The 16,028-nt window shown below is 40.8% G+C and overlaps 1 protein-coding gene across 10 annotated transcripts; it reads left to right on the top strand.

Moving 5' to 3' along the window:
• Positions 1-4,130: 4,130 nt before the first annotated feature.
• Positions 4,131-12,442, top strand: LOC102080023 (GTPase IMAP family member 4-like). Of its 10 annotated transcripts, XM_025911889.1 has the most exons (7): positions 4,529-5,283; positions 7,001-7,078; positions 8,588-8,643; positions 9,095-9,339; positions 10,121-10,154; positions 10,672-10,731; positions 10,879-12,442. In XM_025911889.1, exons 5-7 carry the CDS (start codon positions 10,133-10,135, stop codon positions 11,967-11,969), a joined length of 1,173 nt encoding a protein of 390 aa, XP_025767674.1. In that variant the 5' UTR covers positions 4,529-5,283; positions 7,001-7,078; positions 8,588-8,643; positions 9,095-9,339; positions 10,121-10,132; the 3' UTR covers positions 11,970-12,442. The 10 variants fall into 10 exon arrangements, with proteins under 10 accessions (XP_025767675.1, XP_025767679.1, XP_019220980.1 ...); XM_025911890.1 differs by lacking the exons at positions 4,529-5,283; positions 7,001-7,078 and adding an exon at positions 4,131-4,262; XM_025911892.1 differs by lacking the exon at positions 7,001-7,078 and having other exon boundaries at positions 10,124-10,154.
• Positions 12,443-16,028: the final 3,586 nt, after the last annotated feature.

Below are 16,028 nucleotides of genomic sequence, written 5' to 3'. Positions count from 1 at the left end.
AAGAGGGTGCACGGTTTCTCTATCAGATTCAACATAGAACTCTGGTCAGGATTACTTCCAGGCAGAAGATTATTTAGTCATTACTTAGAGCAGGGCTGGACTGGGACAAAAAATCGGCCCGGGCATTTTGACTAGAGACCGGCCCCCCAGGTATTAAAGCCATAAAGCCTTTGAATGAAAACAAACGCTGTTGTGACAGTGATGTACAGTCTTGTTGGTATATGTATGATTACTATACATTTTACGTTAGATAAAAACTTTGGTTGTAAGATTCAGATAATTATTTAATAACAGCTAAACACTTTAAATGAGAATAAGAAAGTATTTCTTTGTGCCCCCCTTTCCCTGTTAATGCCCTACCTGGCCCCCTGGCAACACTTTGCTAGACCCGCCCCTGCACAGTTACCAGCTGTCAGCTGCTTAGAAAAAGGATCCTGGTGTTATTTGTCTCTCAGAAACAGTTCATAATTTCAACTCATCCATGTCACCCAAAAGGTAAACCTGTTTCTCCATCACCTGTTCAGCTCTGATGATTCAGTAAGGACATCTCCTGGTTTCATCTGCATGTTTCCCTCTCACCAGATATACAAACCGACATCATGACCAGCAGCTTTACAGCTGTGGCTCCAGCAAACATCAGCTGATACTAGAAATTAATATTAAATAAATTCTAACAACAGCTGATCAAGCTTAAACCTGCTGCTGTTGTTTAGCGCGACATCTGGCGGTTTCTTCTTTCTGGCGCAAAGTGGGCGATAAATAAACAAGAGAGAAAAGCCGATCAGCTGATCATTGATCAGTTTCATGATTGAAGCAGAAACAGGAGAGGGATGGGGGAGAATGAGAGAAGAAGAGGCAGCTGTGCAGCGTAACGACAGAATAAATCCAGCTTTGTGTCTTTCTCCATTGTAGCTGAAGTCCAGGACAAACTGTTCCTTTTCAGCTCAATACGAAATGCGAAATATTTTCTCTGAATGCAGGACGATTCCGTCTTTTTAGTACGCAGTAGGAGTTGTAACTGACTGTAAAAAGTCAGCACAACGAAAATAAACTCCACCTAAACTTGGTTTATATCTGACCCAGATAGACTGCAGGTCATAACTTCTTACCTGAAGTTCAGTTCACCTGACACTCGGACCGGCGGCCGCCTCGGGTCTCTGCTCCTTTTGCCTCCCCTCTCCCTCATCCACCTGCTGGCCTCCACCACTTGCTAATGTTACCGAATCTGTGGAAGCTCCGCGATAGCCACCACCACACAACTGAGTTACTTTTACACACCGGCAAATGCCCGGAGGGCTGATGGCCAGTCCAGCTACGACTTAGAGCAGTGGTTCTTAACCTTGTTGGAGGTACTGAACCCCACCAGTTTCATATGCGCATTCACCGAACCCCTCTTTAGTGAAAAGTAATTTTTTTTTTTTTTTCAAATTCAAGACATAGATATGTTTTTTACTGGTGCACAAAATGAGCCGTGCATGAACATCACCTTGTTCAAAGAACAAAACCAACACAATGCATGAACTTACAACAAATTACATACCTGCAAATCAGTGTGACTTCTGCTGTTGCCTTTGAGAGACCAGTTCAGATATGCGTGGCTTCACCTTGGCAAGTGCCAGTCTCATGTCATTTTCACAGCAAAGTCTGTTCCTTTTCTTCGTTTTTATGTCCAGCATCGTCGAAAAGGATTGCTCGCAAAGATATGTTGTAACAAATGGTATAAAAAAATCCAGGGCTTTCTTAGCAATAACTGGATACTTGTCCATTTGTCGACACCAAAACGTTGAGAGCGTTGTTGTTCTGAAGACTTGCTGTTGAACCTGGCTCTGCTGAATTTCAATGATTTCGTCAAGGTATTCATCATTGACATCTGCTGTCTCAACAGCAAACGTGAACGGCTGTCTCACCCATGCTGGATATGACTCTCTTGTAGGGAAATATCTCGAGAGAGACTTTACAAGCTCATCTAAGTGCGTTGCAGTTGTTTGCTTCAGTTCCATGGATACAGACATATCTCCGATTCCAGACACATCTTCGACCTTACTTACACAGTTGTCCAGAAGGGGGAAGTTTGCGAAGTTGTTGTTCTCTGTTCGTTGTTTCCATAACGTTAGCTTTTTTTGAAAAGCCTTCAGGTGTTCTTCCGCTTCTATGATATTGACTCCACCACCCTGCATCTGCTGATTGAGATGATTGAGAGCTGCAAATATATCAGCCATGTACGCTAAAATGAGAAGGAACTCAGGATTTTTGAAGCAATTTGCATGACAGTGTTGGTGCTCTTGCAAAAACAGGGCTAATTCCACACGCATGGCAAAAACACGATTCAGCACCTGTCCCCGGGATAACCACCGAACATTAGAATGGTACAGAAGTACCTCGAATTCAGAGCCCATTTCTTTACACAGCTCACTGAAGATGCGGTGCCTCAGAGCACTATTTCGCACATAGTTCACACATTCCACCACAGTTTTTAATACTTCTGCCACTTTTGGAGGCAAGGTTTTTGTTGCCAATGCATGCCTGTGCAAAATACAATGAGTCACAATGATGTGTGGTGCATCGGCTTTTACTAGCGCACCAAAGCCAGAGTTTCTTCCCAGCATGACTGGAGCTCCGTCTGTACAAACTGCAGAAACCATGTCCCATGAAAGATTGTTGTCTCTGAAGAAGTCATCCACAAGCTTCTTCACGTCGGCTGCCTTAGTTGTTGTTGTAAGAGGCTTACAAAATAAAAAATCTTCTTTTATCATGTCATCTTTCATATAGCGCACAAAAACAGTAAGCTGTCTTAGATTAGCAACGTCTGTGCTCTCATCGAGCTGAAGGCTGAATTTTGCCGGGCTTGAAATCAGATCAGCGACTACTTGAGCCAAGATGTCTTTACTCATGTCTTCTATTCTGTCGCTGACGGTGTCATTTGAAAGAGGAATTTGGGATAATTTACCTTCGGCCACTGTTCCGAGTATCAGATTTGCCATCTTTAACGCAGCTGGTTTCACGAGTGTTTCACCAATGGTGTGTGGCTTGCCCTGCTTTGCGATCAGGTAAGCAACTTCGTATGATGCTGTGAGGATCGGTTTGTTAACGGGTACAAATCCAAGAGCAGGCAGAGTGGGTCTTTCATCGAATCTGGCTCTCTTCACCTTGAATTCAGCAAGTGTTGTGTTCTTGTATTCCCCGTCTCCATGCAGCTTCAAGAAGTGTTCCTTTAGTTTTGCCGGTGCGAGACTAGAGTTGCTCAACTTGGCATTGCAAATCATGCAGATAGGACGCTCACTCCCATCACGTTCCGTGATACATGTGAATCCATACTGTACATATTCGTCCGACCACTTTCTTCTTTTGCCCGACATAGTTAGTATGGATTAAAATGTTAAAATAAATCACACGAAGTACTACCACGACATTCACATGTTGACTACTGCGCGCGCTACATTCCCCGCAGCCCTGATTGGCCAAGCAGTGTAGTGTGACAGTCTGCAGCCAGTGATGGCCAGAAGGGGGCGTGTCATCACCAATTTACATATAATTCGGGTGTGTCTGGACCTCTGTGACCTCCGCGGTGGAGGCTCTGCCGAACCCAGGTTAAGAACCACTGACTTAGAGTAAACCTAAATACGGCAGGGGGATGAATCATTTGGGGCGTATCCAACAGTGTCTGTTCTAACGTCAGGTTTCTTAATTCACACCACGCTGCCAGAATCTGTAACCTCCATCTGGTATTTACATATCTTTAAGATTATGATTAGTTTCTGCTCTTCTGATCTTTGTCTTTTTCAGTCTTTCTGCCACAGTCTTGCACAGGGTCGGCCCACAGCTTCCCTGTTAGGCTGAACAAACGCACTCTATGGCAGAACACAGAGGAGCGCAGGGAATGCAGTGCTCTTTATTTACAGTGTCAGGATTATCTACACAGGGTGGGAGATTGCGTACAGTGAAAAATAAACGGAGGGAAACCAGGGAAGGGGGCTGACACGCACTCGGAGGGAAAGGGGTAATTGGCGCACGCAGGGTGGATCTACGAGAAAAAGGAAAAACTAAATTTTAGGGGAGATACCAAACAAACGGTAAAATGTGGCAATAAACATGGGGAGAGTGGGAGAGCTCACTTGTCACACTGGCAGTACAGGCTCGGACGAGAATCTCCGGGATGCGAGAGAAAGCTGAGATTGATCTCTATAGTGATCCCGGAAATACGGCTTCACGAGCAGCTGACAGGCAAGCGCGTGATGGGTCCGACTAAGGATACAGAACAACAGGTAAGCAGGCAAAATCCAAAACATGGGTTGGCCGTAATGCACACCGCGGACATTCACAAACACGTTCCCACTCAGAGAGGCGACAATACTCCGACACCAGACCTCTGTCGCGCTGCTCCTAAATAACGCTCCATCAAATGACGTCTGATGTACCGCCGGTGTGCCAGCATCCCGTGACACACCGCCCCGCCTACCTGCGCAGAAAGAGGAGGCAAACCCATGACACCACACCAGAGACACCCACCAACTCCTAATATCCCCCCTATTTGGGAGGAACCGATTCTCTCAGGCTGACCCTGTCACACTGTCCCCCCTGTCAAAATCATAGACAAACAGTGTCCCACATTCTTGTTCTTCAGATACAGAAATGTGTTTTACCAGAATAAAATAGAAAGCTGTTTTCAGTGATGAACTCAGAAAGCTGTATTTTTGTTTCCAGCAGACATAACGTTTGGCGATGTGAACCAATCAAAGCAAACAGTATTTTTTATAGGACATCTGGAAATTAACTCAGAGCCGTTTACTTGTTGAGAACATGAGCTTCAAGCTTATATGAATCACTTCACACAGTCGTGATGACCTCTTATTAAGGAAAACGCCCTCAGTTTGTTGAAATAATCCACGTGAAAACATAAATGTATCATTTTCTGTTGTAACCCACAAACTGAACTGTAACGTAACGACACTTTCACTTTCTCAGTAAAGTAAAACGTCACTACTTCCACGTCTAGTTGTTGGAATGGAGGCGGAGTCCACTGGGTCCGCTCTCCATGTCTAATGCGCGCTCCCGACGGAGGGGAAACAGATCCTGTTGGGGATACTGATCCACCGGAATCCAGCCAAAGTGGATTCTGGAGTGTTCCCATCCTCCTGTTAGAGATCCTCCATCTGAATGTAGCAGGCCTACTGGCCCAGATCTATGGGGCTGATTTCCTCTAATAACGCCCAGTGAATTGACTGATAACATCCGAAGCGGGCGTTCCTTTCTGACTGTGGAGGTAAAAAGACATAACTATTTCAGGTGAGTAGATGCAACCAAAAATAAATAAGAAAAGAGAAACATATTCTCAGTGTTGAGGGACAGAAACAGTTGAACTGTGATGCATGATTCTTACTTCATTCTTGTGTTGTTAAAGTCTGATTATATTGCGTTATATTAAAAACATTGAATTTTCTCAGTCTTCTCAGTGAATGGTAATTTTGAAATTGGTCTGTAACTGCTAAGCAGAGAAGCATCAAGCTTGGGGTTTTTTTTTAACAGTGGGTGAATAACAGCATTCTTACAACAAACAAGGACCTGACCAGAAACCAGTGAGGTATTGATAATTGTGAGCACAGGGACCAATAGACTGAAAGACATTTTTAAACAAAGTTCCAGGTAAAATATCAAGAGAGCAGCAGGATGCTTTCATCGAATTAACTAACTTGAGCAGCTCAGGTAAGGACACAGGGAAAAATCTTTCTAAAATAACAGGCCAGGGTTGAGTTGGAGCAGACAACAGGTACACAGAAGGAGAGATACTGTTCCTCACATTACTGACTTTTTCAACGAAGAAACAAAGAAGATTTTTTATAATCTTCATTCGATGAAATTGGGACAGTAGGTGGAGCAGGAGTAACAATATCACTAATGGTGCCAAATAACACTGCTCTTTGAAACTAGGTCTGAGAAATAGGCAGCCCTCGCACCTCAAACTGAAGTGTTAAAAGAAAATAAAAGGTCCTTTAAATGAAGGAGATGGACATGCAAAAGAGTTTTCCTCCATAATCACTCAACTTTACGGCAGGAACGCTTTAAACAGCGAATGCTGTCATTTATCCAGGGGGACGACTTTGAAACAGGAGCTAGTCTGGTTTTGACAGGACAAACATCGTCTAAAATAGAAAGACAAGAGTTATTAAAAAGATTTGTTAGAAGATGAACATCGTTATGAGGAGATAAAACTAAATTAAAAGCATCAGCAGTAAAGGAGTTTATGATGCAAGAGCTAACCACATGTCGAACAGGAGAGAGGGACAGATGGAAAGACAAGTTAAACAGAATACAGCGATGGTCCGAAATAAAAATGTCCTCAGAACAAATAAAACCAATGTTTAATCCTAAAGTAAAAATGAGGTCCAGTCCTTTGGTGTGTGTGGGACCAGACACATGCTGTGTAAAATGGAAAGAGTCCATGACACTAAGGAAACCTCTGGCAAAGAGGTCAGTCACCATCAATGTTTATGTTAAAATCCCCGACTATAACCAGTCTGGACAGCTTCAAGGTGGAGGATAAAAAGTCACCTAACTCCTTTAAAAACAGGCTATTTAGGCCGAGTGGACGATACACTACAGCGCAGTAAAATGGATCTTTATGTCCAACTCTAACAGCTGTAATTCAAACAATGAAAAATGTCCGACCATTACTGAACGACAGTGAAACCGGCTTCCAAACACAGCAGCAACACCTCCTCCTCGACCGGACGTCCGCGGCTGGATGGAAGGAGAACCCACCCGGGCAAAGTTCGATGAGGGATGAGTAGTCACTGTCGCGCTGCCAGGTTTCAGTTATAAAAAATCCAGTTTTTTGGAAAGAATAAAATCGTTCAACAAGAACGTTTTATTAGTCATTGATCGGGCGTTAAAAAGCGCCACGCTCAGTGAGGCAGAAGTCAGATTATTAACAGAAGCCCCAGAACAGTCTGAGTCTCACCTGGACACCTGCTCTTTTTCCTCTCCTCCTCCGTGATTTGCATAGACCCAGAAAGGCACCACTGATGACGCCTGACGAAGACCCAGACACCAGTGATAGAAAATACCATCACAGGAGGATGAGGTATCTTGACCCAACACAGAAGATCGGATAGATAACAGCGCCAGGCGATCATAGACCAAGGCAGCCAACATATCAGTGACAAAAAGCAAAAGGAAAAAGAACAGCACTAAAGCAAAGCGATACAAACTACAGCCGACTGGTGGTTGGTTCCACAACAGAGGTCTTATTTTTCCTGCTACCATCAATCTCAATGAATCCAGAGCCAAACATGAGTTTGTTCGTGGCCAAGCCAGAGATTTTGGGATCTGATGTATTGTTAACATAAATCCTGTGGCACAAAAGAATTTGTCACTTGAACCTAAATTTCCTTGTTTTGGGAACAGTTTTCTGTATCGGTTTAAGTCTAGTCTTTCTTCTTACATGTAACTCTCGTACAAACTGAATTTTTCTTCCAAACATATATGTTTGGAAGAAAAATTCAGTTTGCTTTTTTCCAAAGCTGCTGTCCCAGCACCTTAACACTGACTTTGTGTTAGGACTTAATTACCAGAGAACTGTGATACTGGTTATATGAACTGGATCTGCACCGCGCCATCTTTGTTTTTAGTGATCATGCTCTGTTTGAGTGTTTGAGATTTTGTCTTTTCCAGAGAAATATTTTGCAAATCCAGTTCATAATATGTGAAAGGGGAAAAACTGTATCCAAACACTGTAATGAAATACATTTTTGCAAGTTAATCACTGTGCAGGTAGACCCTAGAACAGTCGCCAATCAGTTGTAGGGGTTACACAGACCTCATATTCACACCTACGGACAATTTAGAATCGCCAAGTAATGTAACTCATGCATGTCTGTGGACTGTGGGCTGAAGTACTCAGAGAGAAGGCACATGGAAAGCAAGCAAAGTCCACTCATCTCACGATAAACTTCAAAAGGAATTATGAATTATGACTGATTGAACTTTTTGAATTACATTTTTTATGTACCTAAAATAGCTTACATTAGTAATTCTAACATTCATTAATTTGTGATCAAGGCACTGAAACCTGGGTTAATGCTTAGTTACTACAGTACTGTGATAGTGGATACTGTGACTGTTGTAAGTCAATGACTGACAATATTAAATCATAACTTTAGTTCAGTGTGACTCAAGAGAGATTCAAGTTCCACCTTTATATGATTATGAGGTTTTTATAAAGTCTGAGGTGTAAACACGACTGCGCTGCTCCTATTGGCTGCATCACTCACAGACCTCTTCCTTAAAGCGGTGGGTGCAGCAGTCATTCCAATATGATTTAAAGCAACCTCCAACCTGTGCAGGTGTACCCTGCCCCTCACCCTTTACCAGCTGGAAAAGGCTTCAGCCCACCCTCCAATCCTGAGTTGGATAAGTGGAAGAAGATGGGTGGATGGACACCAAAACATTTTTCAAAACATTTTTATATAAGCATTTTTACATAGGTGTGTTTCAAAAACGATCTGTGTGGTAAATAACTATTTTATTTATTGTCTTCATGAAGAAATATTCATCTTATTTCTCTCAACTGCTTAACTGCTCTCATTCCCAGGTCATCAAATACAGCCACCACATCCAAACCATCTGCATCTCACAGACACACACCAGGTAACTCTTCCTGTCTATAAAACATTTGTTGAATTAAAGTAAGTTTGCACAGGTTTCAAAAAACAGTATAATATAATGATATATACTTTATTTATTTCCTGTATGTGAGGACTGTTTACTGCTGCCACACACATTGGCTGGCAAATAGGAATGTGGTTCTCAAACTGGTATAAGTACAAAATACTTTAACATCTTTTTCAGATATTCAGTCTCTTAGACATCAGTGTACAGATAGGAATAGACAAATATGATTCATGTAAATATGAACACTACAAAATATAATCCTAACCCTGTGGATACACAACAGATACTACAGTATGACATGAGATATAAACACAGAATCATGGCCAAACACATAGAAATAAATTAGATCATAGTTATTCTTTTATGTTTTAGGCTATTGCTAAATAACAATAGCAACAAATTAACTTCTTTCAGCTCTCCCCAACAGGAAGTATAGGTTGGGGAGAGAAATAGAAGAACTCCCTATAGAACTGATATCGACAACAAAGCCTACAGTATGGCGTTGATAATGTCTGAAACAGCTTGGAATGAGGAGCTGGGGTGGGAGTGGGTGAAAAACTGGTTTTTCAGGTTTGGACTCAGCAGACATCGTAAACAAGTAGTTCCTGCTATAAGCCTCTGAATATAAGAACAGCTTGGACCCCACAGAAGACCATCATTATTCACTGCCTGGTGAGGCGTGCTATAAGAAGAAATAGAAAATGCACCAAAATATTGCTCTGGATTCATACTAATGTATAAAAATTATGTGCACAGATAATACAGGAAAGCCTCCATGACATCACGAACTGGTTAGAAAAGTCCTGTTATGAAGCCTGAGCTGAGCATTTTCACCTGCAGGAAATTACACGTTCATTGGTTCATTTCATCTTTTCTGACTCTAATAATGAAGATAATTTACAAAACAAATGAAAGTTTTTATTTAGTATGACCTGAATTCATCAGCTGATCCCATAAACTCACAAGGAAAGTATTTACTGAGGTCAGAGCGAGGGAGCTGAAAGCCGTTTTCCTTCCTATAAACATCTGTACAACTGAAAGTCTTTTTGCGTCCAGAGGAGGCGCCCTCTGCTGGCCATTAAAAAGAATGCAGATTTCAGGCAATCCCACCTTGGCTTCACTTATCATTTTCAGAAGCTAGATCCAGTTTTATAAAAATATCTTGTAGAGTAGCATAGATGTTTCATTTCTTTTTATTTACACGCCTTATTACAATCAATAAACTGCATAGAATCTACTCAACAGGTCCTTTAGCTGAAACTGGATCAATAGTTCTTTTGGAGCAAAGCATAAAGAAATGAGGGCATCACTCAACTGTTTAACACAGTATATTATATGATATGATATTATATTATATTATAATTTTTTTATCTGTTTCATTCACATGAAACTTTATGGACAGTGTGTAATTAGACAGAGTAAATACTGTTTAATTATTTTCTCCTGTTTCCAGCAGAGCGACGTCATGGCGACTGCAGCAATGTCTGGTGAGTCAGAAATATGCAGCTGCCTTTCTGCTGTTTTCATCATGAGTAAATATATTTTAGTTGTATATGATTCTCTGTATGTATCATTGTAGGGTCTACCTTACAGTATAAAGCGCTTTGAGGCGACTGTTCTTGTGATTTGGCGCTTTATAAAAAAAACTGAATTGAATTGAATTGAACATGATCAAAGTTTGTAGTTGAGTATGACACATACACACGGGTATGATGGAGGAGCTGAAACAGCAGGCAGGGATGCAGTGGAAGGATACAGTAAAGGTGTGTTTGGGACGTCATGTGGGGACACTTCCAACTCTTAGATGGCACCACAATGAATTGCTGCCAGTGTCGAGATGTTGCTGTTTGTTTTTGAGCGTTTTCAGTTTTTCATCAGTTTTCATGTTTATTCAGAAACAACAGCAGGTTGGATTTACATGTGTAAGCTGGCACAGTGCAGGTTACATGTGAACTGTTAAATTAATGTCTTGTATAGTTTTTTAAAAAATCTTTCTCATCACAGATGATCAGCCGCCCCTGAAACGCAGGTGCAGGAACAGGATAAATTTCCTGCCAACACACAGTGAGTCAGACCAGTTCTGCAGTTTAAGATCATATTTTGCTGTATTCCGTTATTCTACAGATGCTGTGGAAGAAACTTAAACCCCTGAATGTAATGGGTGCTGAACTAAAGATGAATATTTGTAAGTTGCCCTCTGCATCTTTGCAGTGTCTGAGCTGAAGGTGGTTCTGCTGGGGAACAGCTGCTCTTTGAGGAGAAATGTTAGGAACGCCATCCTGGGACAGACCAATTTCAGCACTGAGGAAGAACCAGACTGCTGTTCATCTGTCAGAGGACAAATGGAAGACAAAGAAATAGTTCTGATCAACACTCCAGATCTGCTGCTTCCAAACATCTCTGAGGACAAACTGAAGGAACACGTAGAAACCTGTGTGAGGCTCTCTGATCCTGGACCTCATGTGTTCCTGTTGGTTCTACAGCCTGAAGACTTCACTGAGGAGCACAAACGGAGACTCTGCAGAGTCCTTCAACTGTTCAGTGATCGATCATTTGATCATTCGTTGATTCTGATATCAACATCCAAAGAGGAGGTCTCAGACATCACAGAGCAGTATCCAGCTGTGAGAGAGATGAGGAGCTTGTGTAGAGACAGATACCTGTTACAGGAGAAATCTGAACTTTCAGACCTGTTAACACTCATGGATCAAATTATAACAGAGAACAACGGAGAGCATCTGAGTTGTGATGGATTTGATGAAGCGAAGGATTTCTGTTTCATGAAGAGATCTGAACACATCAAACCATCTTCAACTCTGGAGCTGTTTGAAGAACCAGAGAAAGAAAAAGAATGGGAGGAAGAATTTGAGTGGAAACAAAATGAATGGTGGGAAAAACGACGCCTGCAAGATGAACAGAAATGTGAGATGGAGCAAGAAAAACTTAAAAAGCTTTGGGAAGCGTATGAAGAAGGAAGAGAAAAATATGAAAACAAAAGAAAAGAAGCTGAAAGGAGAAGAAAGCAGGAGGAGAAGGAGAAAACAGAATTAAAAAGAATGGTTCATGACATAAAGAAGAAATATGGAGAGAAGGTCAGAAAACAAGCTGAAAGATTAAATAATAAATACACCAGTGAACTCGAAGCCCTGATGAAAAAACATGACGAGGAACTAAAAGCTGTGAAGGAACAGCACGAACAGAGCCAACGAGAAAAAGAAGAAGAGCTGAACGACCTGAAGAGGAAATATGAAGAAATGAAGGATTCATCCGAGAGACGCAGAAACAGCTGTTCAGTCTGCTGATCATCCAAACACAAACTCTAAATACGACAAACCAATCAGACTCAAGAATGAAACAAATCTAACATCCAGTTTTACAGAAACACACTTTACCAACATCTTCTAAAAGAAAGTCTCAGCGCTCAGCAGCCACGTCGGCATTTCTTAAACAGTTATTTTGAAGCATTATTAAAATGAACTTCAAAGTCAAGACATGAAACTCCGTTTAGAGAATTACCAGTAAGAAGCTCTAATATAAGGTTTTTGTTATTTTCATATTCAACACTGCTGTTTTTCTGTTTTGACTTCAGAAATATAAGAGTTATGGTTCAGTGATGGGATCACGTGAAGTCTTTTTATCAGCAATGTTCAAAATCTCTGTTTCCTCCGTTAAAGGTTTCAGCACTTTTGTGAGTTTCTTCTTTGTTTTATGTGATTTGATTAAATATAATACCACATGCTTTAATTTAATTAATAAATGAATATCTCTCATTCTTTTCATGTACAATTTAATCCATGTGAAGCTCTGAACCAGTCAGAAAACAAGTTTATCAGCTTTTAGGACATTTCGTCAAGCAAACCGATGCTTTATGATTACAGTCCAAAAATGCTGCAATACAGTCAACATCACAAAAACCTGATTCACAAACCTGGAAATGACAACAGATTGTTTCAAAAATGATTTGATTTGAAAAAAAATTCACTTTGATGATCTAAAAATTGTAAATAAACTTCCCTGACTCAGCGATTTCTTCTCTGGTGATGAAGCTTTCTCTTCCATCACTTTGAGACTTTGTTGGATAAAAAATGATTTCATGTTTGTTGTTCTGTTTCCTGTTGATAGCAAAGTGACTCCGGATCAGATCCACAGGCTCTGAACAGAAACACAAACTAAGTCCGATCTGAGCCTTCGTGGAACAGATCAGGACCCGATCATATCTGGACTCGGTGATGAACCAGCTCATCCTTCTTTGATCCATTTTGGATTCATTCATAGTGGCTGACTTTTCCAACATGAATAAGCTCTAAGTAAGCTCAGTCATGTCTTAACTTTACTGATAAATATTTACATCCAGTAAAGATACTTTTGAAGTATTAATTAGTAATTAATGTTTACTCAACAGTTACTGAATAAATGAAATCCTCATAAACTGTAGCAAAAACTATTTTTATTTAATAAAACTCAAACTTATTGACTTTCACTTCTGTTTCAAGACCTTCATGCATTATTAGACAATGGAAATCTAACTCTCTGAAGAACAAAACTAAGGAAAGAAATGTTTTGGGTCATGTACTAAAGAACCAGTGTTCCATAACATGGATTTTAAGATTCAGGTATAGGAACAGCTGCTCAAGCAGATTTAGCATCATTTGTGGAAAGTGGAAAGTTCAGTGATGGTAACCAGCGAGTCCTGGATCTTCCCGTCTCCTTTTTCCCTGCTGGCTTGCTGGCATCGTCACTATAGTGACTGTCCTTTCTTTGAGTTGTTTTACTCTCTGTTTTCTCTCCTGTTCAGTTTCCTTTCTCTCTCTTTTGATTCTTCTTTTCATTGCTTCCATTTCTTCCTTGTGCTTTCTTTGAAGTTCCTCCTCCTTACTCTTCATCTCTTCTTCCTTTTCCTTCAGAATCTTCTGCACTTCCTTCTGCATTGTTGCCTCAGCCTCTTGCTGAGGCATCTTGCTCAGCTGCCTCCATTCTCCTTCAGCGTGTTATCAGCCTTTGTCAGCAGCTCTCTGAGTTGTGTGTCTGTCTTGTCCTTATTATTAAAGAGCTGATATCTGCCTCCACAATCATGAATCCGTTTTTTGTAAAACACTGTCACTGTTTTTTACATAATGCTGAACTGAATCACTGAGATCATCTCCTCTGGTGAATAAAATGATCACGAAATCTTCAGATATTTAGTGTCAGAACAATTATATTTTTTATGGTAAAATCCACAAACGTGTTTAGCGAAGTATTTTTATAACTTGAAATGTAAATATATATTGTAAATTTAAAAAAACTTATGCATAAATTCTGCAAACAGCAAATTCTACCAACACCTCAGGCATTTTGTCTATAACCATTTAAAACTACTCAAGCTAAGATTACAGAACAATCAGGTGTCACAATAAGATGTGCTGGGATTTATTTATATCCCTACAGCTAATATCTCATAATTAGCATCACATATTAATGTGTTGTCTTTTACTGCACAGTGTATTGTATAATAGTTTCAGATTTGCTCTGATACTAACAGGCATAAACAGAGAGAATCATTCTCACAGGAATGTGGCCTCCATCATAGATCAGGTGTTAGGACATGGTACGCACTCTACACCCCTTCTTTAACTCTACAGGCCTGACCGGAGAACAACATATGGTTGTCATGGTAACAGGAACGTTGCCCAGAAAGCTGCAGAAGAAGAAACATGAGCCAAAGTGGTGGATCTCAGCCTGTGGCGTTCCTCCAAATGTCCTGTTTATCACACATAATAAAAAGCATTTACTGTCTGGGTGTGGGGTTCTGTGTTTGTTTGGGTCTCCTAAGTTGAGCAGAGAGACACAGCAGATGTTTTTTTTTTTTTTTACTTGAACCCTCAACTGTTAAATAAATTTAAGAAAATGAACTTTGAGTATATTTGTCTTCTCTCTCTCAAAAATGAACCCAACAGATGCCCCACAATATAATTTGTTCTACTCCAAAAATAGTTTCTGTCCACCACAAGAGAGAAGAGAAATCACAAGCCTGATACCAGCAGCCCTGACAGCAGGAGGTGTATCACTCTGCCTGTTTCCACCTGGAGACAGCATTTAAATTACAATCTGCCTGCACTACAAGAAAACTGGCTCATATGAGGACGCCCCAGGAAAGGAAGACCAAGAGTCATTTCTGCTGCTGAGGATACATTCATCTGAGTCACCAGCCTCACAAATCACAAGTTAACAGCAGCTCAGATTAGAGCCCAGATAAATGCCACACAGAGTTCCAGTAGCAGACACATCTCTACATGTTCAGAGGAGACTGTGCGAATCAGGCCTTTATGGTCAAATAGCTGCTAATCTTTTGGATTTGACAATTTTATGCATGCTTTTCCTAAAACTATTGAACATTCAAATTGGACATCTAGTATTTGAAAAATGTTTAAAATTGTAGTCAAAGGAGTTTGCAAAGAAAAGCGTCTGGACTTCTTTAAGTTGCTTGAAGACGTTTCACCTCTCATCTGAGAAGCTTCTTCAGTTCTAAGGTCAAATGGCCGAGAGTCCCAGATTTAAACCCAGTGGGAGTATCCCCCCAAAGAGGGACAAAGGACCCCCTGGTGATCCTCTAATCACATGCGCCAAGGTGTGAAAGCGGGTGTGGGTCCCAATCAGCCAGGCTTAGACTACAATGACCTGGATGACTGAGAACCTTCACAGACATTTTTAAAATTGTAGCACAAATTTTGCACCACACTAACTTTAACACTCACTGCTCTGTACTGAGGAAACAGTGTTACAGCACACAGTTGTATATGAGCACAGTCTGCGCATTGGGTTAATGTTTGGATTTGAAATTTAACTGAAATTTAATCAATATATCTTAACCAAATTATGCTTTGATGAATAGCACCTGAAATTCTCCGAGCACACCACTGACTGCTGAGATTTCACTTGTCACGTAAGCCGAGTGTTGTGATTTCAGATGAATTTGCTTTGATTACGTTTTCTCTCTCTCTGTTGTATCACAGTGTCTGCGTTCAGGATTGTGCTGCTGGTGAAAAACAAGCACAAGAAGACAAAACTTGGGATGTACTCCTAAAGTACCTCCTGTCACCTCTTCCTAACCTCTTTTCCTTGACCTTGATGACATTTTCGTTAAGGTCAAGGAAAACAGGTTTTCATGAAACAGCCAGGAAATGAACAGAAATTAGCTTCTTTTTTTTCGGCTTTGTTTGTACTGATGCATTTCCCCTCTGGATAAATTTGCAGTCCTAATTCTCAGAACCTTTGGCAGTTATTTCTTATATCAAAAGCATAGTAATTCTTCTTCAGTCTCCTCTCATTTGTCTGAACTGTTGCACTGTTTTCACAGAAATCAAACAGATTTTTGAGCTGCT

The sequence above is a fragment of the Oreochromis niloticus genome, linkage group LG12 (genome assembly GCF_001858045.2).
Source record: "Oreochromis niloticus isolate F11D_XX linkage group LG12, O_niloticus_UMD_NMBU, whole genome shotgun sequence".
Lineage (NCBI taxonomy): Eukaryota > Metazoa > Chordata > Actinopteri > Cichliformes > Cichlidae > Oreochromis > Oreochromis niloticus.
Note: the sequence above shows the minus strand (reverse complement) of the source record. Positions and strands in the feature narration are given on the sequence as shown.